Source organism: Ochotona curzoniae, unplaced genomic scaffold (assembly GCF_017591425.1).
Source record: "Ochotona curzoniae isolate NIBS_2020 unplaced genomic scaffold, NIBS_Ocur_1.0 scaffold_2453, whole genome shotgun sequence".
NCBI lineage: Eukaryota > Metazoa > Chordata > Mammalia > Lagomorpha > Ochotonidae > Ochotona > Ochotona curzoniae.
This window is the reverse complement of record NW_024467094.1, coordinates 12,679,176-12,705,570: the sequence shown is the minus strand read 5'-3', so window position 1 is coordinate 12,705,570 and position 26,395 is coordinate 12,679,176. Positions and strand designations below refer to the sequence as shown.

Here is a 26,395-nt window from a genome sequence, read left to right as displayed (position 1 = left end):
TTTATTTTTATTGGAAAGGTAGATTTACAGAGAGAAGGAAAAACAGAGAGAAGCATCTTCTGTCCACTGGTTCACTGCTCAAGTAGCAGCAATGGATAAAGCTGAGCCAATCCAAAGCCAGGAGCCAGGAACTTCCTCCAGGTTTCCCACACGGGGGCAGGGTCCCAAGGCTTTATGCCATCCTCATCTGCTTTCCCAAGCTATAAACAGGCGCTGTATCAGAAATAGAACAGACAGGACTTGAACTAATACCCATATGGGATAGTTAGGTTGGCTTTACCCATTATGTCAACAGAATTAGCCCCATAAAGCTTTTTTGTTTCCTCGATTTTTATGCTTCCAAATTTCTCAACAATAAATAGTTGTGAGAGACTTCAGAGTAGCCAAAGATAGTGATAGTTACAAGGCAATCAACCTTCCAAACATTTTCTCCGAATGACACAAAGCGATTTTACAACATCCAAAATTGCAAACAAAACATATCTTTGACAATGCAGAAAACCTTGAAACTACAAAATAAGTGCAAGTAAAAAGAAAAAGAAACCCTGGCATTATCTGTAATGCTGCCAGCCCCTTTGGCTCACAACAAGGCCATGGAATGAAGAAAGGCTAGAATGCTGATTAACAAGACCCACAGAGAAGCCTGCAGAGGGGGCCAATGAAGGCTGGGCCTCAAGATGTTTTGGAAGGTCCAGACATTCTACACACCCCAAGTCCAAAAATACTACAAAGATCACTGCATGTAAAGCTCTGCAGAATTGAGGTTTCAAACTGCCCAAAGCTTAAAGGATCTGGCATGATTTAAGGAGATAAATACAGATTTAAAGGACAGAAGGGTTTAAAAGGAAATCTTCCTAACTCGTAGCATCTAGCAAAGGGAAAAACAAGATAAAAGGAGATGAAAGGATGAAGGGGGAAGGTAAAGCATGCTTGCAAGAGCCAGAAAAGAACTGTAAAAATAAAAAAACACTCCACCCAACTGCTAAGACTAACCAACAAAACAACACTATGCAGCCCCTACATCTCTGCCTTTCAAATAAATAGAATCTTTAACAAAAGCAATTAAAAAAATATTACATGTAAGTCTTTAATGGAAAACCATCAAACAAAAAAGCCTGCATGTAGTTGTTACCATGATTTAGAATTATGATTTTCATTTGATCGTAGAATGATGGAATCATGAAACTTTAATTGAGCTTAAGTTTCTGAGAGGATTGCTTGTACATTGTGTTTTAAATTTGTTTATTTTCAGTTTTATTTGAAACACAGAGAAACAGAGAGGCTCCCATCTACTGATTCATTCCTTAAATGCCTAAAACAGCCAGGGATCGGCCAGGCTGAAGCCAGGAACCTAAAATTCAGTGTAGCTGGCAAGAACCCAAGTACTTGAGCCATCATCTGCTGCACTCCTGGTCTGCATGGCTTGGAAATGTAGGATCCATGGTACAAAGCAGGCACTGCAAGGGAAGGTAGTCATCCCAACTGGTATACTAACTGCTGTGACAAAAACACCTGCTCAAGTTTATACATTTTAAAGTGAAGTGGTTAATTCTGAGGGATAGGGAAACTATTATTTTTGTCTTCAGTACTTTTCTAGACTTCCCTTTTCACTTCCTGAAGAGAAAAGTGAAGTTTTGGTTATCTCTCAAAGTGTAATTCCTCCCGGAAATTTCTCCTGCCATGTTAATCAGAAATAATCTTTCTTACCTCTGGATTCCAGTTAACATTTGTTTATGCCTCCATGGTAGTGTTTCTTAACCTTCCTTGAGTAAGCAGTTCCCCTTGTGCTGAGTAATGGACACTGGGCTGGATGCTGTGGACAAACTATTTCAAAGAAATATCATGTTAAAGGGAGAGAAAGGATGGCGCCAGTTGGCATAGGATAAGTTCATTGTTGTAGATGTTGGAAAGCACAGAGGGCCTGGAGAAGACAGGGAAAGCTGCTTAGGCTTCCTGGCACATCGTGTGCCATCTTTTCTGAACTTCAAGCTCCTTGAAAGCATACCATAAAAGTGTGAATACGATCAGAATTTTCTATTTCTAGGGAAGTTTTGGGCCAGATTTTGAGTCCTTTAATCACTTTTTAAATTTTTCTTTATCTTTGCAGTGTTTTTGATGCAGATACTTTGTTTTTTCAGGAAAATTACCAGATGTTTCAAGGCAGACCATGCAAAAATATGTACCCTAATGAATATTTTCCTCATGGAATAACAAATGGTGCTAATTGGTATAATGTCCCAGGTAAGGTTATTTTATATCTAGGCCTTATACCTTTGTGGATTTTCCTCTCTCCTAAATAGTGCTGCTTATTACTGTTCTTTTGATTTGGGGAAGAGTCCTTGTTTTAAAAATATTGTTTACATAGTTTAAAGCATTCACAGATTGTCAACTGCTTTTACATCAGGTGAAGGTTGAGTTTTAGGATGTGTCTATTTTATTTGAAAGTCAGAGTTACAGAGAGAGGGAGAGTTAGATCTTCCATCTGCTGATTTACTCTACAGACAGCCTCAATGTCCAGAGCAGGGCCAGGCCAATGCTAGGATCCAGAAGCTTTATCCATGTCTGCCATGTGGATGGCAAGGGCCCAAGCACTTAGGCCATCTTCTGCTGCTTTTCCCAGACCTTAGAAGGAAGCTGAATCAGAACTGGAACAGCCAGGACGCAACACAGCACCCGTATGGGATACCAGCATCACAAGCAATGCTGGATCAGTTCTGTGTGATCAGCCAGAAATGAGCCCCCTCTCGGCTCATTTTGAATTTTGCATGAAAGTATTATAATAAAACTTGATACAAGTGTTCAATTTTGTTTCTTGCTATTAGAAAGAACTTTCTATGTGCCAGTAGGAAGAATGCAAACTGCACTTGAACTCACCTTTTTGAGCTTGAAAGTGTTCATAGGTGCTTTGCCAATACTGTAAACATCAAAGATCTCCCAAGTCAAAATATTGTTTTTTGACCAATGATAATGCAAGATCAGTTTGGCTTTTTCTTTTGGGGTCTGAACTATTTGGAGCTTCTTCAGAGTGACATATTTTAAGTTTTTATCCTTTAGGTGGAATGCAGGACTGGAACTACTTACAAACAAATTGCTTTGAAGTGACTATTGAGCTGGGTTGTGTCAAATACCCATTTGAGAAAGATTTGCCAAAGTTTTGGGAGCAGAATCGAAGATCTCTAATCCAGTTTATGAAACAGGTGACTATTCAGCAGTGAAGTATGAGGTTTCTCCTAAGAACAAGATATTTGCGTGAACATGTGGTTTTCATATAGTGACAAGAATATACTCAAGTTCCAGTTTAATTTTATTTGTGTATTCCAGTTTGTTGAGGATATTTAACTAGAAGGTTCTTGCATACAAATCAATTTATTTCTATTTGTAAAAAGGAATTAAAGAAAATGAAAAAGCAGTTTAGTGATGTTTTGCTATTAATGGTTAGTAGCCACATTTTGCCCTGTCTTTACAAAAAGCTAACATTAATTGTATATACACCTAAGCATTTGTCAAGTGATACAAAGATGGACTGTGGAGTAAGTGCTTTTAATTCTTCTTAATGTTAGTGACTTCTGGGAAACAGTAATTTTCTTTGTTTGGATATGCATGGTGGCCAGTGGTAAAGAGCCTGTGAAATGTGCCAGCAGGTAGTTAGCATAATCTAATATTTTGTACCAATACTTTTGACTTTGTTTTCTTTTCTGAGTGATGCAACATAAAGGCCATGGGTTTAATAACATTTAAAAATATTTTCTTCTGAAAAGTGTTAAACATATAGAAAAAAAAATTATAAGGGCCAGAGCAGTGCACAGTGAGCTAAGCTGCTATCTGCAGTGCTGACATGCTATATGGGCACCAATCTGTGTCACATCTGCTCCACTGCAATCCAGCTCCCTGCCAAATTGCCTGGAAAAGCAGTAGAGGATGGCTTAAGTACTTGGGCTCCTTCACCCACATGGGAGACCCCAATGAAGCTCTCAGCTCCTGGCTTTGACCTAAACCAGTCTTGCCCATTACAGCAATTTGTAGAGTCAGCCAGCAGATAAAAACTCTTTTCTCTTTTTGCCTCTCCCTCTATCTAACTGTGCCTTTGAAATAAACAAACAAATATATTTTGAAAAGACCAACAAACATTCATATGCCTAGATTTAACAGGTTTTGATATTTGTTCTGTATTTGCTATATTTATTTCTGATGTGCAAATTTTTGCTGAACATTTCAATATAAATATAGGTTTTGCGCTATTATTTTATACATATTTCTGTATCACTTAAAAACAAGAATATTCTCCTACATGTTATCTGTAAATATCACTAGCTCATCTTAGAAAATTAATTCTCTGAAATTATCTAACAACTGGTCTATATTCAAATTTCCAAAATTGTCCTCAAAATGTAAATTTATAGCTGTATTTTGGAACCAGGAACTGGTTAACAAGTACATACTAAATTTTTGTTAGAGTTTTTCTTTTCTCTTCCTGCTTCTTTTTAAAATTTTTTATTTGAAAGGCATAGTTTTCATAGTATTTGAAAAAGACGATTGAGAATGAAACAGGCAGAGAGAGATCCATCTACTGGTACTTTCCCTAAGTACCTTCAACAGCCAGGGCTGGGCAAGGCTGAAGCTAGGAGCTGGGAGCCTAGAACTCAATGTTTCCCATTTGCGTGGAACATGGCACAGATCCATCACCTGTTGACTCCCAGGATAAACTGTAGCAGGAAGCTGGATCTGAAACAGAGGGACTTGAACCAGGCACAACCAGCAGTGGTTTAATCATTGTGTAATGTGTTTCATTATCATATCTCTTTATTCTTTAATCGAAAACCATCCTTGTATTGTTTAGAAAATATCATTTTTGTTTTTGAAGAGACCAGGCCTCTTTTCTTGCAGAATGCCTTACATTCTGAAATAGACATACTGGGCTAAAGTTTACATTTTATAAAAGGTTTTCACAGTGATAAAGACAGCTTAGCCTATGAAAAATTAGTTTTTAGAAAGTAAAATATTTTGTTTCGTGAGCATTTCTATTTTGTTTTGCTATGAGCTATTGGATTTCTACTTATGTTTGTTTACATTGTTCACAATCTGTTACTTTGAATATGATGATCTAATGGAAATCTGGTGTCCTTGTACTTTATTCAGGTTCATCAGGGTGTCAAAGGATTTGTACTAGATGCCACAGATGGCAGGGGTATTTTAAACGCCACTATCAGTGTTGCTGAAATTAATCACCCAGTGACTACTTACAAAACTGGAGACTATTGGCGTCTCTTGGTTCCAGGAACTTATAAAATCACAGCATCTGCTCGAGGGTGAGTGATACCAAGGGCTTGGGGATAAGTCAGATAAAATGCCATTCTGGAAGGTTACCACCAGAAAATCCTAGAGGCTGCCACACAACGTGGAGTCCTGACTCTCCTCCAGCAGCAGAGTATGAGAATTGCCAGATACCAGACATCTGTGAACAGTGGCTTCTTATACCTTCTTTCTCGCTGATCAGCTGTCTGCTATGCAGATAAAAGAGCTTTCCCGAGTGATTTCTGTCAGTGTTGTTAGCAGTTTCTGGAAGCACCCGTTGTTTGGGGCGACCGGGGGAAGGTTCTGTTTCACTATGTACTTCTGGTCCTGTTATTCCAGTAATTGCTGCTTAGTTACTCTTGTAAAGCTCTTTCAGATACTCATTTAAAAAAAAGTATTCTACATGTGCCTTAGGGCTTCTGTGAAGTTATCTTATTAACAATTCTTTTAGTAAGGCCATTTTCATCTCTTGCAGGTTTTATTTCTACAAAGTTTTATTTAGACAGAAAATAAGTTTGTGACCTGCTTTTAAAAAAAATTCATTTCTTTATTTTTTTCTTTTACAAATAACTTGGAATTGTACTATTTAATCTGGATTATCATTATACTCTTTGGGTTTTTTTCTTATGTTTTGATAAGTAGAGGTATTATAACAAAATATTTACTCCTTCCCCAACAAGCTTAATCCTGAAGAATTAGTGAAAGAATAAGTCAGTGAAAAACTCTATACTTTTATCTTTAAATTTTTTTTTCAAATATCTCATGGTCCATAAGTGAAAGAATCACAGTAATAATGAGCAATTCTCTATTTTTCTCCCATTTTAGCAGAGTAGTAGATAAACTAGAGCACACTTTATGTGAGAAACAGGGTCTTGCAATAGTATGTTTGCCAGAAAATGTCCTGTTAATGTGTTTCTGACTTTTCTCCCCACATAGCCTGATGAAAGACAAATAAACTCAGATTCCAGGATATGTGGAAGTATCCACTGCCAGCAGAAACTTTCTTTTTAAATCATTAATTTATGTAATTTTAAAATTCACTCATAACTCACAGAATACATATGTCTAGCTTTTGTTAATTAATGTTTTTAAAAATTATAAATTGCCTGGAAGTTAGAAACTTCACTCTTTAGGGAAGGGGCACCACATTCATCCCGGGGACTGACTCGCCTCCTGCACAACTCCTCTCTCCCCGGGTTTGGTCCTCCAGCTGCACGAGTGTGGCTCTGATCTGTCCCTTTGTTGCAGGTACAATCCCGTTACCAAGAATGTGACAGTCAAGAGTGATGGTGCGATTCAGGTCAACTTCACACTTGTTCGATCTTCAATAGATTCAAACAATGAGTCAAAGAAAGGAAAGGGTGATAGCACAAACACTGATTACACTACTGATCCAACTACTAAAGAATTTGAGGCTTTAATTAAAGACCTTTCAGCTGAGAATGGTTTGGAAAACCTCATGTTAAGCTCTTCCTCAAATCTGGCTCTTTATCGTTATCATTCGTACAAAGACCTATCAGAGTTTTTGAGAGGACTTGTAATGAACTATCCACATATTACAAATCTTACCAAGTAAGTGTCGCCTTCTTATTGACTTTGTTTTTCTGTTCTTTTCTTTAAAGAAGGTTCATTCAACATTAGGCATATTAAATGAGCCTTGTGATTTATCTAGAAATATTTGGGATGTGAATGCATGGATTGCAGTTTTGCCACAGATATTCTCATAGAGATCTTTAAAATAAATCTTGGGGCTGGCATCTGAGCACAGTGGATTAAGCTGCTGCCTGCCATAGTAACATCCCACATGAACACTGGTTTAAGTGTCCTGGCAGTTCCACTTCTGATCCAGCTACCTGTTAATGTGCCTAGGAAAGTAGCCAATGATGGCCTGTGTACCTGAGCCTCTTCCACCCATCTGGGAAACCTGGATGGAATTGGCCTGGCCCAATTCTAGCTGTTTTGGCCACTTGAAGAGTTAATCAGTAGGTAGAAGCTCTCTGTCTTTTGCTCTTTGTAACTTTACCTCTCAAAAAGTTTGAGTAAGTATTTTTTTAAAGGTTTATTTACTTTTATTGCAAAGTCAGGTATATATATAGAGGAGGAGAGACAGAGAGAAATATCTTTTGTCCAATGATTCAGTCCCCAAATGACTGCAATGGCCGGTCACACTGATCCAAAGCCAGGAGCCAGGAGCTCCTCCCGGTCTCCCATGCGGGTGCAGGGTTCTAAGGCTTTGGGCTGTCCTCAACTGCTTTTATTGTCATAGTTAGTGATTTCTGTGTTTTGCATATTTGCAGATAGGTTTCTGCTTTGTATTTCTTTGACTTCTTGGTTCTTTGCTGTATACCCTATGAGCATTACCTAGCCTGTTTCAATTTTTTCCAATTTTTTTAGATTTGAAAGGTTCAGAGACAGAAACAGATCTTCCATTCACTGGTTCACTCCCCAGATTCCCACATCAGCAGTCACTGGGTCTTGCCGAAGCCAGGAGCTCAGGACTCAGCTTGGTTCTCTGACTCAGCTTGACAGGAACCTAAGTGCCCAAGCCATCATCTGTTGCTTTCAAGGTGTGTAATAGTAGGAAGCTGGAAATAGAAGCAGAGCAAGGACCTGAATCAAAGTACTCCTGTCTGGGCCCAGCGTGATAGCGTGGTGGTTAAGGTCCTTGCCTTGCACACACCAGGATCCCCTATGGGCGCCAGTTCTAACCTGCCAGCCCTACTTCCCACTTAGCTCCCTGCTTGTGGCCTGGGAAAGCAATCAAGGACGGCCCAAAGCCTTAGGATCCTGCACCCATGTGGGAGACCCAGAAGAGCTTCTGGCTCCTGGCTCCTGGCTCCTGGCTTCGGATTGGCTCAGCTCCAGCCGTTGCGGCCACTTGGAGAGTGAATCATCAGATGGAAGATCTTCCTCTCTGTATATCTGACTTTGTAATAAAAATAAATAAATCTTAAAAAAAAAAAAAAGAAGTACTCCTGTCTGTCCTAACTAGCATTTAACTGTTGCACCAAAGAGCCTACCCTGCTTGCTTTTGTTTTTAATGACTTATTGATTTATTTATTTAGAAAAATTTAGAATAAGAAGGACAGAGTTCACAGCTTTTTGCATGTGTTCTACGTGTGTGTATGTGTGTGTGTGTTTCAAGTTTGTAAATCACCATTAAAATAAAGCTGAATTCCTTGGTAACTTTCTGTTTGTGGCTTTTGAAAGTTTGGGACAGAGTGCTGAATATCGACACATTTGGTCCCTTGAAATCTCCAACAAGCCCAACATGTCGGAGCCTGAAGAGCCCAAGATTCGCTTTGTTGCTGGTATCCACGGAAACGCTCCTGTTGGAACTGAACTGCTTTTGGCTCTAGCGGAATTTCTCTGCCTGCACTACAAAAAGAACACAGCTGTTACCCAAGTAAGAGAATGGCTGTTGTGACCTGCTTGTAAGAAGGAGCAGTGATGCCTTAGAATCAAGGCACCATTTAAAAAATCTGTGCTTTTATGTTAGGTTTGACATTTTCAGTACGTTATGAACAAATTTTTTGTGTATGCTCATTGCTAATATTATCTTTCTTTTGTTTCATTGTATTTGTTTAAAGTCCATACAGGAAAATATACTGAAGACTTGCTTCAGTTTATTTATTTAATACCCAGACTCCCCTTCCATTGTTAGATTTCTACATTCTAACTTAAAGGATTTCCATTTTCTATTTATTGGGTCACTATATTTTAAAAATGTAGTGAAAGCTATATAGTTTTTCTTTATATGATAAAATATCAGTTAGCTTGGGTGCTAAGAAATTTTATTGTTTTTGAAGTGTGTGTGTGGTTTTTTAAGGAGTTAGATCCAGAAAGACAGATACCCTCTGGGTCACTCCTCAGATAACCTCAAGGAGTCAGGATGTTCTTTCAGGTCTCCCATGCAGGTGCTGTGCCCCAAGTCCTCAAGCCATTTCCCAGTCACATTAGCAGGGGAGTGCATCAGAACTGGAGCAGCCAGGACATGACCTGGCATCCATATGGGATGATGGCAGCTTTACCTATTATGCCACAATGCTGTCTGCAGTGCTAAGAGGTTTCAGAAAGCAATGGAACGTTGTCTATTTCCATGACTACAAAAGAGAAACTAAATCTGGAGGCTTGATCTTGCATGTTGAAGCAACTGGTTCAATATTATCTCAAATTAAAGGAGAGAGTGCTTCTTTTTCCAGCACTCACAAATTGGCAGTGTTGATGTCAAACTTAAGAAAGGAGGAAAACAACTCCTATTTGTTGAGTACCTACAGTGTACCAGGTATTATGCCAGGTGATGTATTTCCATCATTAGCAATCATCAAACGATATCTGAAGCTGTGGCAATGAATCTGAGACAGAAGGCCTACTTAATCCTTAACCATGTAGTAATAATTATGTCTATCTTATAGATGTAAAAATTGAAACAAAGAGATATTTGTTAACTTACAGGAAATCCCATAGCTAATAACTCATGAAGTTAGAATTTAAACCCAGGGCCTGGCACAATAGTGTAGTGGTTTCAACACGCCAGGATCTCATATAGGCACGGTTCTAATCCTGCCAGCTCTACTTCCCATCCAGCACCCTACTTGTGGCCTGGGAAAGCAGTCGAGGATGGCCCAAAGCCTTGGGACCCTGCACCCATGTGGGAGACCCGGAAGAACTCTGGGCTCCTGGCTTCGGATTGGCTCAGCTCCAGCCATTGCAGTCACTTGGGGAGTGAATCATCAGATGGAAGATCTTCCTCTCTGTCTCTCCTCTCTGTATGTCTTGCTTTCCAATAAAAATAAATAAATAAATAAATCTCTCCTTTTTTTAAGAGTTAATAGAGAAAAGTGGGGCAAGACAGAAAAAGGTCTTCTATCTATTGGTTCACTTCCCAAATGGCTGCCACGACCAGGTTTGGGGCAGTCTAAAGCCAAAATCCAGGAGCTTTCTGGGCCTTGCACATAGGTTCAAGATCCCAAGGACTTGGCCCTCTTCCACTGCTTTCCCAGGTACATTAGCAGGGAGCTACATGGGAAGTGAGGCACTAATGTCAGGACTGATGTCAGCATTCATGTAGGATACCAACACTCTAGTTGGCACCTTAACGTTACACCTCAGATCTAGCCCCACAGTTTAATTTTGTGAAGATTTATTTGTTCTGACTGGAAAGGCAGATCATATTTATGGAGAGATGGAGAGACAGAAATATCTTCCATCTGCTGGTTCACTCCCTAAATAGCCACAACAGCTGGAGCTGAGCTGATCTAAAACCAGGAGCATCTTCTAGATCTCCTATGCAGGTGCAGGGTCCCAAGGCTTTGGGCCATACTCCACTGCTTTCCCAAACCACAAGCAGGGAGCAGGAAGGGAAGTGGAGCATCCAGGACATGAACTGGGGCTCAAATGGGATCCTGACACTTGCAAAGTGAGGATTTAGCCATTGTACCAGGCCCCCACATTGTATTTGTAATCCAAAAAATAGTCTCCCTATGATTATTGATATAAGTCAATAGTCAGCAGATTTTTTCTATTAAAGGCTACATTTTAGGCCTTGTTGGAGCAGATGTAACTGCTCAGCTCTGCCAGTAAATCACAAGACCAGTCATATGTGAGCAAATAAATATGGCTGAGTTCCAATAAAACTTAATATGTGGTAGCAGGCAACAGGCTGTGTTTTTTCCTACTAGTTTCTTACCCTTAAGTCACCAAGAAATGTACAGTAGGGTTTTTTTGTCGTTGTCCTTGTTTATTAAATTTACATGGGGCAAGAGAAAATTTTATTTTGTTGTTAATTTTTTTCTACCTTTTAAGTTAACTGTGTTAGAAATGAAACGTAAAGTCTTTGAGATGTGGGAGTATGTGTTGATTCCACTTGGAACTGATAAACACATGGATGTCTGTTTCTGTTTTAGTTGGTTGACAGGACTAGGATTGTGATTGTCCCTTCTCTGAATCCAGATGGACGAGAAAGAGCACAAGAGAAAGACTGTACTTCAAAGGCAGGACAAACAAATGCTCGTGGCAAAGACCTGGATACAGACTTCACCAGTAAGACTAAACCATATCCTCTTTTGTGTGTGTATATGTAAGATTTATTTGAAAGGAAGAAGTATAAGCAAGAGATAGACAGATCTTCTGTCTGCTGGGTTTACTCCCCAAATGGCCGCAATGGCTAGGGCTGGGCCAGGCTGACACCAGGGGACAGGAGCTTCATTCACCTCCCATCTGATTGGCAGGGGCCTGAGCACTTAGATCATACGTTGAGCTGCTCTCTTATGTGCATTAGCAGGCATCTAGATCAGGAATGGAGCAGTTTAGGACTTGAACCAGCACCCATATGGGATGGCAGAGTTACAGGTGGTGCCTTAACCCATTACTCCACAAAACCAGACCAGCGAGACTAATTTTTAAGTCACTAAAGTACTTTAGAGGTAATTTTCTCTTTGCTAGAGGATCAGTTGATTCTGTTTTAGAAATGGAAATGAGTTAGGGCCCAGCGGCGTGGCCTAGTGGCTAAAGTCCTTGCCTTGAACGCGCAGGGATCTCATATGGGTGCCGGTTCTAATCCCGGCAGCTCCACTTCCCATCCAGCTCCCTGCTTGTGGCCTGGGAAATGGGGCCCTGCACCTGTGTGGGAGACCCGGAAGAAGTTCCTGGATCCTGGCTTCGGATTGGCATAGCATCGGCCGTTGCGCTCACTTGGGGAGTGAATCATCGGACAGAAGATCTTCCTCTCTGTCTCTCCTCCTCTCTGTATATCTGACTTTGCAATAAAAATAAATAAATCTTTAAAAAAAAGGATTATTGGAAATGGAGATGAGTTTATTATAAATGAGGGATAAATAAATGCAGACATCCAGAAAACTTTTGAATTTTTTTCTTTTTCATTTACAAAAACAGTTCAAGGTTTTCTTACAGAAATTCATTCAATAGTATGGATATGTTTAACACTAGCTGTATAGATCTATGTATTCCTTTGTCTAAGTGAACTCACACATATGATGTCTATGTGTGTTGCTTTGGAAAGGTTTGTTTCTTACTTATTTGAATGAGATAATAAACTATACATATTGTTTTGCAACTTTTTCATTGAATATATCATTTTGGCTTTATTTCTAGATCTAAGGACATCTGAATATATACTCCAGTTTATTCAACCCTTTACTGATGGACATGTAGTTTCTGGTTTTTTCTCTTTTTTTTTAATTTAGTTATTTTTATTGGAAAGTCAGATTTACAGAGAAAAGGAGAGACAAAGAGCTTTTGTCTGCTGATTTGCTCCCCAAGTGGCCACAAGGGCCAGAGCTGAGCCAATCTAAAGCCAGGATCCAGAAACTTCTTCTCGTCTTCCTACACAGATACAGGGTCCCAAGGCTTTGGGCCATCCTCAGCTACCTTCCCAGGCCACAAGCAGGGAGCTGGATGGGAGGTGGAACATCCCAGCACAAACCACTGTTCATATGAGATCCTGGCAGATGCACGTCAAGGATTTAGCCCGTGAGCTATTGTGCTGTGCTCAGGGTTTTTCATTCTTTGAAAACATTGCTGTAGAAAATACCCTGCTTTCTGGAAATCTTATTTCTTTCAAAGATAGGCTGTACCATGAAATTGAGGCACCTATTTGACACCTGGGCTTGTAGCGCTAGTTATAGACCAAATCCACATGCCTGGGTTTGAATCCTTGCTATTATTCTGATGCTAGCTTCCTGCGTTTGAGCCTTGGGGAGTCAGCAGATGGTGGCTCAAGCACTTGGATCCTTGCCTCCCATGTGGAGACTTGGATTGATTGAGTTCCTGACTCCTGGCTTTGGCCTAGCCCAAACCCAGCTGCTGCAAACATTCAGGGAATTGGAATATATGTTCCTTTTCTTCTCCCTCACCCATCTCACTTTTAAAACAGGTAAAAACATTTTTAAAATGTATTAAGATAATTATATATTCCATTAGATGATTTTTAAAGTAGGGTATGCCCATCCTTATGATTTCCTTTAAGAATTTAGTGCCATAATGTATGCACATTATCCTGTAGTATATAAAATTCAGTATAATATACTTTCTAGAAGATATCTTTGTTGTTCAAGCTAGTGGCTTATGGAGAAATAAAATGGTTATGAATTTTGTAAGGTAATATTTTGGTGAGGTTTAAGTAAGGAATGTTTTTTATTTTCACAATAATTGAATATTTTAATTGAATATTTTCTTTTGTTTAGATAATGCCTCCCAGCCTGAGACTAAAGCCATCATTGAAAATTTGATTCAAAAGCAGGACTTCAGTCTTTCTGTTGCTTTGGATGGTGGTTCTGTGCTGGTCACATACCCGTATGACAAGCCAGTACAGACAGGTGGGTAAATGCATTATGAAAACACAGACACATGCACAATTCAAAACTAGATAAGAAATTCCAATTTAGTAATGTCTCCTTTAAATTTTTTTAAAATGTTGAGCATTTAAACATACTGTATAAGCAAATAACAACCTGAAAAGATTATACACACAACAACAGTCTAAACAATTGCTTGTGTAAGAGTTGTCAAATCTGATGAAGTCTTAGCTCCAATGAGGCTAGTCACGTTGGCACATCTGTTCAGTTTAGTCTACAAGCCTTCTGAGCAATCATTATGTTTGTACAGACTGGGAATACAAAAGTAAGTGTGACACACCCAGTTATAAGTGGCCAGATATTAACAGTGCAGAGTTACCCTCTCCTGCTTGAATCCTTGACTGACTGGTTATGCCTTGTAGTGAGTTAAACAGTTGGCTTGTTAAATCTTTATAGGGTTATAGTATGGGGAGATAGTTTGTGTTGTGTTCAGTTCAGCCTGTAAGGACTTCTGTAAGGCCAGCATTGCCCCCAAATATAGTAAGACATACCGAAACAAGTTTCTATTTCGTATGGTATCCTCCTATACTATGATAACACCATTGGTGTCTACGTGATTGTCTTAATGTGATGATTTGTGGTGAACTCAGGTATACAGTTAATATATAGTAATTGCTCAGTAAATTTTAATTGGTTGTAAGATGTACTAGAGAGGCAGAAGTACTGCATCCATGATGTTGAACTTATAGAAAAAATGCTTTGCATTTCTTCACTAACTCTGAATCTTTCTTTTTGTAGTGGAAAACAAAGAAACTTTAAAGCATTTGGCATCTCTCTATGCAAATAATCATCCATCAATGCACATGGGTCAGCCCAGCTGCCCAAATAAATCAGGCAAGTGTTTTCCATACTCTGTCATTGCTTTTGCAGAGGAGGGATTTCCACCTGTTGATCTCACTGATTCTATCTCTCTCTCACTGCTTTTGTAGATGAGAATATTCCAGGAGGAGTAATGCGTGGAGCAGAATGGCACAGTCACTTGGGCAGCATGAAGGTATGCCTCAGAACACAACTACAGTTCAGTCATAGTATCAGTCATTGAGCAAAAGATCGGTGACTTTCCTGTTATAAGAGGTGAAAGCACCTGCTTCATGCCCCTCTGATCATGAGTGGCTCCTAAGTTAACCTGACAATTATTTTATTTTCTGCTTTAGCTAATTTTAGTTGTACAATTCACTGACACTGGTTGCATTTGTAGTGTCGTATAACTTTCACCATCTCTATTTTGAAAGCTTTTTTTCTCAAGCATTTCATTGCTCCAAACAGGAACTCTATACTCAGTGAGCACAAACTCCCTGTGCCCCTCTTCCCACAGCCTCTAGGAATGTCTATCTTATTTTTGGCCTCTGTAAATTAGCCTATTCTACTTTTTGAAAGTGAACTTGGGGATGCAGAGAGAATGCTTTATGGACAGAAATCTGTCAACAAGCAGTCTAGTTTAGTTAGAATACGAATATAGGGGCCAGCTAAGCCTCAGCATGCAACCAGCATGTATCCAGTAAGAATGCCAGTCCACGTCCCACTGCACCATTTATGATCCATTTCCATGCTTACTGCCTGGGAAAACAGCTGAGGATAGGTGAATCCTTATGCCCCAGAACCCACATGGAAGACCCAGAAGAAGCTTCTGGCTTTGGATCAGTTCAGCTCAAGCTGTTGCAGCTATTTAGAGGGTGAAGCAGCAAGTGGAAAATCTCTCTTCTGTCTCTTTCTCTCAGTAACTCTGCCTTTCAAACAACTTTTTAAAATCTTAAAGAGAGAGAGAGGGCCCGGCGGCGTGGCCTTGAATGCGCCAGGATACCATGTGGCCACCAGTTTGAATCCTGGAGGCTCCACTTCTCATCCAGCTCCCTGCTTGTGGCCTGGGAAAGAAGTCGAGGATGGCCCAAGGCTTTGGGACCCTGCACCTGTGTGGGATACGCGGAAGAGGTTCCTGGATCCTGGCTTCGGATCGGCATAGCATTGGCCATTGCACTCACTTGGGGAGTGAATCATTGGACGGAAGATCTTCCTCTCTGTCTCTCCTCCTCTCTGTATATCTGACTTTCCAATAAATAAATAAATCTTTAAAAAAAATAGAGAGAGAGAGAAAGGGGGCCCAGCGTGGTGGCCTAGTGGCTAAACATCCTCGCTTTGAGTGTGCCAGGATCCTGTATGGGTTCTAATTCTCGCTTTGAGTGTGCCAGGATCCTGTATGGGTTCTAATCCCAGCAGCCTCCACTTTCCTCTGCTTGTGGCCTGGGAGAGCAGTCAAGGACAGCCCAAAACCTTGGGACCCTGCACCCGAGTGGGATACCTGGAGGAAGTTCCTGGCTACCAGCTTTGAATTGATGCAGCACCATCTGTTGCAGTCACTTGGGGAGTGAATCATCGGACTGAGGATCTTCCTCTCTCTCTCCTCCTCTCTGTATATGTGACTATGCCACAAGAAAGAGAGTGAGAGAGAAGGAAGGAAGGAAGGAAGGAAAAAGCAAAACGCAAAACCTTACATTGGGTCAGCTCTATGACACTTCCTATCCCATATGGCACCAGACTAGCTGCTCTACTCAGTGGTTTCCTGCTAATGGCCTGAGCAGAATGGGTGGATGGATAGGTAGGTAGGTAGGTAGGTAGATAGATTGATTGATTGATTGATTGATTTAATGGTGAACAGCAGAAGACACAAATGAGAAGAACATTTCAGGAAATCCTCGCCTTTGCATATGTGGGCTGGTACTAATCCCAGCTGCTCCATTTCATCCAGCTTCCTGTTTGTGGCCTAGGAAAGCACATGACAAGTACAGCCCAAGGCCTTAGGATCCTGCACCAACCTGGGAGACACAGAAGGAGTTCCTGGCTTTAGATCAGCCCAGCTCTGGCCTTTGCAGCCCCTTGGGGAGTGAACCCTTGAACAGAAGATCTTTCTGTCTCTGGTTCTCTCTGTAAACCTTTCAATAAATAAATCATCATCTTTTTTGGAAAGAAAAAAAGAGTTTGGCCATATGATGCTTTGTTTAATGAAGAAAAGAAACCCACTGAAGGTTTTGAGCAAAGGTATAGTGAGTGACATGGTTCTGGCTGTGTTACTAAATAATAAAACCTGGGGCCAGTGTTGTCTGCATCTGGCCTAGCCACTACTTGACACATTAACATCCCATATTTGAGTTCCAGTTTGAGGCCCAGCTGTACAACTTCTGACCCAGCTTTCTAATACTATGCCTGAGAAATCAACAGAAAGTGACCCAAGTACCTGGTTCTTAATACAGGTGTGGGAGGCCAAGATAGAGATCCAGGCTCCTGGCTTCAGCCTGGCTCAGCTCCGCATTTCAAATAAATAAAATATTTGAAAAAATGCATAAAACTAATGTCTTAATGATGCATTAAGATAGTTTTCAGGTAGGAGACTGATTTAGAATGGTCTGATTGTGGCATTGACAATGGGATGAGAGGCAAGGGACCAAGTTTCAGGGATGTTGAGTTGGGATTAGCAGGATTTTTTAAATTATAGAGGTTAGTAAATTAAAGATATAAAGGGTGAAAGAGATTTTATGGAAAAATGGAATATCAATTGAATTGGGAAAACAACAGGTTTGGGGTGGCAGAATGTGTTAAAATTTTGAGCCTATATACAGGCAGTTTTTGTGTCTGGATAAGTGCTCTTACAGGCGGTAGTTTATTGTCACCTTTAGGTTCCAGGTTGAGGGCATCAAAAGGCAAATTCTTGTTATTCTACCTCTAAGGCTCAATGGAATTCCAGGTTTTAAAGGAAATGGACCCTCTGCAAACACTCACTTATTTAATAAACCCCTCCACCTCCCAAGCACAGTGGGGTGCTCAGAGACATAAAGGTAAATCAGACTTAACTGCTGTCCTCAGAGGCTCTTTTAGGAACTATGATGTTTTGTGACTGATTACAGAGGGATTTATTTATATTTACTGTAAAGTGTTTACAGAGTCTTTGGTTATGCCACCTTACTTATATTACCTCATTTTCTTTTTATTCTGTTTATTCCATGTGTTGTATTGCAAGTTGTCAGTCTTATGTTCCTTATATGTTTTATTATATTTGAGTTTTAATTTTATGTTTCAGGATTATAGCGTCACCTATGGCCATTGTCCAGAAATCACAGTGTACACAAGCTGCTGCTACTTTCCCAGTGCAGCACAGCTTCCTTCCTTGTGGGCAGAAAATAAAAGATCTCTTCTTAGCATGTTGGTGGAGGTAAGTCCTTCTCTTTTGACTGGAATTGAACTCCTAGGACTACCTTTAGTGCAAACCTTTATTGTAGCATTGTCTTAATCTTTCATCAAAAATATATATTGAAAGGAAAGCTTTCTTCATTTTATGTTCCCTAAATAGAAGCCATGCATCCATATATGTGGAATCTACTGTAATTTTATTTGACTTTTTGAGATACTGTATGTTCTTTCTATGATATTCCCAGTTACTCGAGTCAGTGTGTTGGGGTGGCAAGGGAGATTGCATTCTGATGCTTTCAGCTTTGACATATCAGAGTCCTGCTTCTCTTATCTTCATCTGTGTGACTCTGAAGGATTGACTGAGAAGCAAAGTAGATGAGAGTCAATGGGGAGGGGGAGTAGGTCAGGCTTGCATAGTGTGTGTGAGAGAGAGAAAAAATGCTTTTTTGGTTTTGGTCATATCTCAAGTTGTTGCCTCTAGAATAACTGACATTATGAAAAATTTATGTCTCCACCATGTTTCAGGTTCACAAGGGAGTACATGGATTTGTTAAAGACAAGACTGGAAAACCAATCTCCAAAGCAGTCATTGTACTCAATGAAGGAGTAAAAGTACACACAAAAGAGGGAGGGTATTTCCATGTACTGTTAGCTCCAGGTGTCCATAACATCAATGCCATCGCGGATGGCTACCAGCAGCAACATTCCCAGGTGAGAAACACAGACTGAACAGTGTTATATAAATTCTTAACTCTTCATTAGACTTCACTACTTTGAAACTACTGTTAGAATTTTTTTTTAAGATTTATTTATCTCTGGGCCCAGCACGGTGATCTAGCTGCTGGGGTTCTTGCCTTGAACGCACCAGGATCCCATGGGCACCAGTTCTAATTCTGGCAGCTCCGCTTCCCATCTACCTCCCTGCCTGTGGCCTGGAAAAGCAGTTGAGGATGGCCCAGGGCTTTGTGACCCTGCACCTGTGCCGGAGACCCAGAAGAGCTCCTGGCTCTTGGCTCTAGATTGGCTCAGCTTCGGCCGTTGCGGCCGCTTGGGGAGTGAATCATCAGACAGAAGAACTTCCTCTCTGTCTGTCCTCCTCTCTCTGTATATCTGACTTTGCAATAAAAATAAATAAATCTTTAAAAAAAAAGATTATTGGAAAAACAAATTTACAGAGATGAGAGAGAAAAAGAGAAAGAATTTGCATCTGTTGGTTTATTCCACAAATGGCTGCAATACCAGAGCTCATCCAATCCAACCCAGGAACTTCTGGGTCTCCCACCTGGGTGCAGGGTCCCGGGGACTTGGGCCACCCTTAACTGCCTTTTGAGGCCATCTGCAGGGAGCCATCTGCAGCTGGGACACAAACTGGTACCCAACCAACACTTACAGGAGAGGATTAGCCAGTTAAATGATCCCACCAGCCCCTGCTGTTAGGAATTCTTGTAGTACGTTGTATATGGTCGATACTCATGAGTCATCTCCCTGGTTTGTATAAAGTCTCTGAGAATTTCATAGGAATGTTATACACCTTGAGGAAACCTTTTCGTTATTCATGTATCTTCTCCTTCTAGGTCTTTGTGCATCATGATGCAGCTAGCTCTGTGGTGATTGTCTTTGACGCAGATAACCGGATATTTGGCTTGCCAAGAGAGCTTGTGGTAACTGTATTAGGTAAAGAACTTTCAGCTTTTAATAGTTTAAAGTTAAAATCAATCCTGATGTTTCAATTTAATATGGGTAATCTCCACCAGCTCTTGACACCAATCTCTTTGCTTTTGAGGTCTCCTTTCTTCAGTGTCACTTTCCTGAATCTCCTCTCCCCTGGGAGGGCTTGTCGCTTCACTTTTTCAGTTCTGTGCTCCACAGTCACCTCCATGGAGAGGCCTTCCCTGATCATCCTAGTCTCCCATCACTGACTCTACCTGCTTTGCCCATGATTTATCTGGATTCAGTCTCTCTTAGGGACCCCTAATCTCTGAGACAGTGGGCAGCTTATCTGCATTCCCAGAACCCAGGACCCTGTTTATGTGGCAGATCTGAGAGAATGCTGAATGAATGAATGATTTACTTTAAATGTTGATGAGGTCCTAGTGCCTTGACTTACCTTAGTTCTGATTTTCAAGATCCAGGAAAGAGTAAATTTTTTTCTCCAGGATTAATTTGTATCATTTCTTGAATTAATGAAATTCTAAGAAGAAAAGAGCCTTGGTTCATTTCTCAGGGCAGTTTGGACTTGAGGCAAAATAACCAAGTCTTATTATAGGGTTGTATGAAGGGGAGATCCTTAGTTGAGAAAATTAGCATATTAGAAACATGATCCAACCAAGTTTTAGCAGATAAAGCCCAAATAACCTAGTGATTAAAAATGCAGGAGATAGGATTCAGACATGGTTTAATTCTAACTCTGCAGCCCATTAGTTCTGAATATTATTAATTTTTTGCCAAGATTGTTATTTTAATACTATATATTCAAAATTAGGAATTTAGGATGAATGAAAATTTACACGGAGGAAAAATAGAAGTTGTGGATTAATAAAAAGCAGGTTACAGGACAATAACCATTGCTGTTTTACTGTGGTAAAAGAAAATAGCACATGTGCATACACATGTATAAAAAGGATCTGGAAGAACAGGCACTAAGATAATTTAAAAATTATCTCAAGGTAGTAGAAACATAAGTGTGTGGGAGAGTGTATCTGCACTGTTTCTATAATAATACAAGGATGTCCCTCATGGTATAAAATAAGAAGAAAAAAGGCATGATATATTACTAGAAGTGCCCTTGTAAGTAGCTGCTCTGAGTATAATACTCCAACGTGATGGTTTTGTTTGGCAGGAGCCACCATGACAGCCCTGATCCTGACAGGTTGCATGATTTGGTGTATCTGCTCAATCAAGTCTAACAGACACAAGGACGGCTTCCACCGACTCCGGCAGCACCATGATGAATATGAGGATGAAATTCGCATGATGTCAACAGGCTCCAAGAAGTCTCTTCTAAGCCATGAGTTCCAAGACGAGACTGACACGGAAGAGGAAACATTATATTCTAGCAAACATTGAAAAACACAGTTTGCATTTCTCCCAGCATAAGTACCAAGCAACATTAGTTCCTCTTGGGAGACTCTGCATTAAGAAGAGACTGTCCTGCTTCTTCAAAGAGCTTTGGGAAGTTAACTTGCTAACTTTATATTCTCTGTGAATTTCAAAGGAAATTTTGAACTTCCCTTCCTTAAAGTACTCTTAGCCTTCAAAAAAAGAAATCTGACTTCTATTTATGCAGCAGAGATGGGACAGCCACTTTGTTTATCTTTTTAATTTAAAATGAGCTATTTGGAGTTTTATGTAATAACAATATAAAGCCAACTAGTAGATGTTGTATTTTGCACATGAGGAGTTTACTAGTGGCATTAGCCTTTTTTTTCCCCTTTATTTTTAAATGGCCAAAAGAATCCAGAAACATTAAGGCAGGGACAGCAGTCAGATTCTGACATAAAGCTTTAAAAACTCAGTGTTTTCTCAACCTACTGAGGAGTACTTCTCTCTAGTTATTAAATAGCTGGAGCTTCTCTTATTCAGGTTTAAAGGAGGTTGAACTGATTTTTAAGCATATATAATGTTAAGAAGTGAATAAATGGGCTTCCGCATTTGTCCTTCTACCTGTTTCTAGGCTAGATCAGAACTGGTGGGCTGTGCTGGATTTCACTACCTCTCTTGTAAGGTTTAGCAGATTTCTAAATAATCCCCCATTTTATGGGAGAACATACTGACTTGTGAAAGACTGAAGTGTCCACTTGAATGGAGCTGAGAGGATGATCTAGCAGAAGCTGAAACTCATGTTGCCTATCTTTTAACTTGGTAAAAACCCACAGGTGCTGCTGCTTTTATCTGTGAAGAACTAGTTTATTCTAGGAATGCCTGATTCTGTAACATTGCCTAAATTTGAACTTTTTTCTATGTTGTACACTTATGGTTTTCAGATAATGCACCCATCTACAAGATCGGAATTCTACTAAAGATATCTGGAAGTGTGGAAGAGACCTACCTGCACATTCTTAACCTATATTTGAACACAGAGTATCTGCACTTGTTACTCCAGCCTGAGCCTGCGCCATGAAATAGAGGACTGTGATTGAAATAACTTGGCCAGTCTTAGTCACATAGGCTTCTGCAAGGGATTGGATTCTTTGTCCTAATGTTTCATTTGACACATTTTTTTTATTTGTTTGTTTATTATTACTTTCTTTATCAACCAATTCTGTTAAAATTTTAATGGAAAGCTTTTACATATGGGTCCCTCCATTAAAAAAAAAAAAGAGGAAGAAATGAAAACTGTGGCTGCTGTGTGATATAACACTGTAGTGTGACGCTGTCATCCACTGCCGGGCAAAGACAAAATTGCTTTGCATTTTATTTTCTGTCTGATGCTATTTAGTGGAAGTGATGCTTTTTGTAAGTGTGTGTCTTACCAATGATCTGATGGCTTATTACCTTTGAATGTTTTAATGGCCAAGTTGCTGCTGAACTTGTACTAAATCAGGGGATCAAAAGCTTACTATCCTCTTTTGGATCATGTTCTATATTCATAAATGCATCCATCATCCCAGAGCCTTCCTGTGACGTGGCTTACCACCCTCTTGGGTTGTTCAACCAGGTTTTTAAAGGTATGCATCCAAAATAGTTTTACAAAATCATATTTTGTTTATTATGAGTGATGAGCTCCTAACATTTGTTAGTACCTGTGATCAGCTTGGGTGGTTGAAGGTTAAGCCCTTCTGCTATTGACCCTGGTGTTAGCCACTCTAAATTTTACCACATCCCTCTCATCCCACCACATACACAGATCAGAGCTTGTGGGATGCTAGTAATTAATGAGTTATCTTTTGCGTAATCATTTATGCTTTCTTTGTGAATATAGCATATTGCTCTTTTTCAGCTTTATTGTTTTAGAGTGAAAAGTCAGAAAACCAACGAAGAGCCCATGGTGTCTGGGCTTGCTTGTGCCATTGCAACTAGAAATGGAGGTTGGTGTGACAGCCTTCACTTTAACAGCATTGATCTCTAGAGGAGACTTTTTTATATCTTCTTCTCTCTTGAATTAAACATGCCTTTCTAACTGTACACCTTCATGGCTGGAGGTCATGCCTTTTAAGCACATATAAAATAAGTTAAGACATGAACATGCAAATAGTTCTTATAGTTATTTCTCCCAAAAGGAAAGTTAAATTCTGCTATCAACCTTGAGTCTTTAATGACTTTTTAAATAATGCATTTAGCTGGGAGACAAGGCCGTCTCTGCCTGTTACCTGTGAATCCAAATGTACCAAGATCTGACTACTCAGAATGTGTTCTCAGCCTTGTTCCATTTTTTTCATATGTGGCTCTCATCCCACGTAGCCCACATAAATCAATTAAGGCATTGAAGCCAGCTGGGATGGGGACTGCATTTCTGCAGTGTTCTAGAAACTTTCCATTTCCTTGGAGACATGAAGGCAAGTATCACAGCATTAAGAAATTTGCCCACGTCTGAGTTGTGCCTTTCTTCACTCACAAGGCATTGTTTTTGTCTTAGTGATCAGTTTGTAAAACCCTCTTTCTTCCTTCCCAACTCCTTAATAAAAGCAAAGTGACTGAGTAGGTACCGTTTAAAGTGTCTGCCTATGTAAGTGTCTTTGTACCGATTGTGTAGTCCAGGGAGCTGAGCCCTCATAGTTTCACAAGAAAGCCCCCATTGATTTTAGTGTGGGATTTGTAACGCCTGGGGAGTGAGTAGGATCCCACCCAGTTAAGGAATGCTTGCCATTCTCACAAAAGAGAATTTGGGGACTCTGTCATCTTCCAGAAAAAACAAAACACGTGATATTTTTGACTCAGATTGATTAATCTTCATTACTTTTCATCTGAATGGGATTTGCTGAATTAATGAATATTGAACTTAAAACTAACGATCAGTTTGTTTAAATAAAGGGTAGTATTTATGTGTGAACTTACTGTTTCTGAGCTAACACAAAGTTACTCAGTGACCATAAGCTGCTCCTCTATTTCCATTTATTCTCAGCATTAAAGTTTTATCTTCCTGTTGCCAGAAATGCATTTGTGCCAGGTTTCATCCCCTGCTGTATTAAAAAGCTTGCTTACAAGTGCTGTAAATGTGCCCTGTGTTCATGGTTCTCTGCTGGAATTGTTTAAATAGCAGCAATGCAACATCTCCCCTATGTTTTTGCTTTATTGTTATTACTAAAAATTCCATGGTGGTTGATGTTCCATAACTTTCTATCTGGCAACTTTTTGATAACTCCTTGGGTTTCTAATTTGTTTTAATTAAAGCACATTTGAGCGGGAATGATTAGTGTCCATGTGAATGTCCGCTGAACTTAAGAGTTCTAGTTCATGAAGAAATATCTCCAACACCCCCAATTTCTCTTATTTTTAGCAATAACTCATTAATGATTCCACTTGACGTTCAGAATATTGTCCTGACAAAACATTATCAAATTTGCAGGTTACCATTTTGAGGCAATTTGATATAAATTATGTAAATATGTACGATTATGACTTTTATACATGGCATTACATGAGTGTAGTAACTACATTCTATGCTAGCCATGCAGCAGATTTCCTGGAGGTTTGACATTGTGGTATTTTTTTTATGCTGAGATTCAAAATCACCTTTCCATGATTCCATTTTTTCAGAATGATACTCCCCAGGTTCAGAACAACCTATAATGATATGACGTGCCCAATACCCATTCATCTCAAGTGCTTCAGTCTTTGGTTTATTTCATGCACTGTGCCTTCAAAATTAAATTTTTAAAAGGGACTTTAAATAAAGTTGAATAGTAGACTTAAAGTCAATCTGTGTAATTTATGTGAAATCTAACTGTATTGAGGTCCTTTCTGTTTTTTATATGTAAACAGATCTAACCCTGTATAAAAGTTATTTTATGATGTTTGTCTTTGTGTTTTGTCTCAAAATCTTCTTTCAAAAGCAATAGGCCAGAAGTTATACTTCCAATTCACAAGTTACATAGGCTTTCTATCTATACTGGGGAAGCATAGGACTGGGTCGAAATGCAGGGTGTTTCATAAGAAATGTTTGTCTTTATGATTAAACTAAAAAAAATTAATTTCCAAAATAATCACATCATATCGTGGTCACAGTCTGCTCTTTGCTGTTTGACTCAGCTAGGTTGGTGTATCTTTCATCATTCCACCATGACCATCTCAATACTGAAAGGCTTATATCCCCATTTTGAATAGTTAAAATTGTGCCTTTTCCAGATGAGGCCTTGTTGGAATAATAAGCCTGTTACTTTTAGGTAAGGTGGTGATAAATTCTATATCCTCATTTCATTACAAACAGCTTATTGACACGGCTGCTGTAATAGGATCTGGCAAAGTAAAGTTATATATGGAACATGGTCACTGCTGAAAAGGAGACCAGACCAGGGAACTAATGCAATCATGACTTGTTCCTGTGAGGAAATGAAGCGGAGAGGTTATCATGTGAACTTTGGGGATGGGTGTTTACAACTGAGTCTGGATGGGGCCACTTGTTTCCTGGGTGAACTTGTCTTGCCCAAGTTGAGAGAGTCTGGGTCTCAATTTCTCTGCTGGCTAGGGGATAATCCTTTTTAGGATTTTAGTGAGAGATTATGTTCATGATGGGCCCAACCTCACATTAAACTCAACTGAATTACCATAATAATCAGCATGATGCTCCTTCCTTTGCTGTTTTCTGATCCCTTTGGGGGAGGGAAGTTATTTCATAAGATGTATGAACAGAGATCCGTGTACCGGTAAGCTTTTTTAATTGAGAAGAAATTCCTGAATTTTAGTATCCACAAATGCTCAAAGAAAAAGAGAAAATTGTAAAAATTGTCCCTGTTCCCTTTCCATAAGTTGTCAGAAGTATCGCAGTGAAGTTTTAATACTGCCACATGTTTTATATTTGTTTTTAAATAAAATGAGATTATGCTTCTTCAGTGAAGATAGCCTTAACTGCTTCAGAAAGTCTGAGCAAAGATAATAGTGATTTTTAATGAATTTGTTTAAAATTTTCTCAGGATTTCTCTGATACCTGCATCAAGATCCCATGTGGGGGTCTTGAAACGATCTGCCAGTTGAGTCCTTCAGGTTTGTTCTCAGGGTAGAACAAACTGTTTTGTGTGATAGGGTAGTCACACTAATACACTACTGAGGTGTGAACAGGTGTCATACTCTCACAGGCACATAGAATGCCAACTGATTCTATTTATTGCAAATCTCATACCATTGAATATTACCATTTTTAAACAGATGAATCCACATTTTAACCTTTTAAATGTGCATTTCTTTTGATTTATTTGAAAGAGTGTCTGAGATCGATTTTACATCCATTGGTTTACTCTTCAAAAGTCTGCAAGAGCCAGGGCTGTGCCGGGCTGAAGATGAAGCAAGGACCTCCAACCAGGTCTCCCACTGAAGTGCTCTTGGCATGAACCGCTGCCTCCCAGCATGCGGATTAGCAACAAGCCCAAAAGTGACTCAATCCCAGATTCTCCGAT

The 26,395-nt window shown here is 39.7% G+C and overlaps 1 protein-coding gene across 2 annotated transcripts in view; it reads left to right on the top strand.

Moving 5' to 3' along the window:
* The window catches only part of CPD (carboxypeptidase D), a 69,324-nt gene extending 44,527 nt beyond the window's left edge, over nt 1-24,797 (top strand). For both annotated transcript variants that reach the window (XM_041000535.1, XM_041000536.1), the window contains 13 exons: nt 2,139-2,241; nt 3,055-3,197; nt 5,137-5,306; nt 6,541-6,864; nt 8,503-8,698; nt 11,199-11,334; nt 13,497-13,628; nt 14,406-14,501; nt 14,597-14,661; nt 17,737-17,868; nt 18,372-18,557; nt 19,421-19,520; nt 20,686-24,797. In XM_041000535.1, coding sequence (XP_040856469.1) covers nt 2,139-2,241; nt 3,055-3,197; nt 5,137-5,306; nt 6,541-6,864; nt 8,503-8,698; nt 11,199-11,334; nt 13,497-13,628; nt 14,406-14,501; nt 14,597-14,661; nt 17,737-17,868; nt 18,372-18,557; nt 19,421-19,520; nt 20,686-20,912 — 2,010 coding nt within the window. In that variant the 3' untranslated portion in view covers nt 20,913-24,797. The remainder of the gene's footprint in view (nt 1-2,138; nt 2,242-3,054; nt 3,198-5,136; nt 5,307-6,540; nt 6,865-8,502; nt 8,699-11,198; nt 11,335-13,496; nt 13,629-14,405; nt 14,502-14,596; nt 14,662-17,736; nt 17,869-18,371; nt 18,558-19,420; nt 19,521-20,685) is intronic.
* The last annotated feature ends 1,598 nt before the right edge of the window (nt 24,798-26,395 follow it).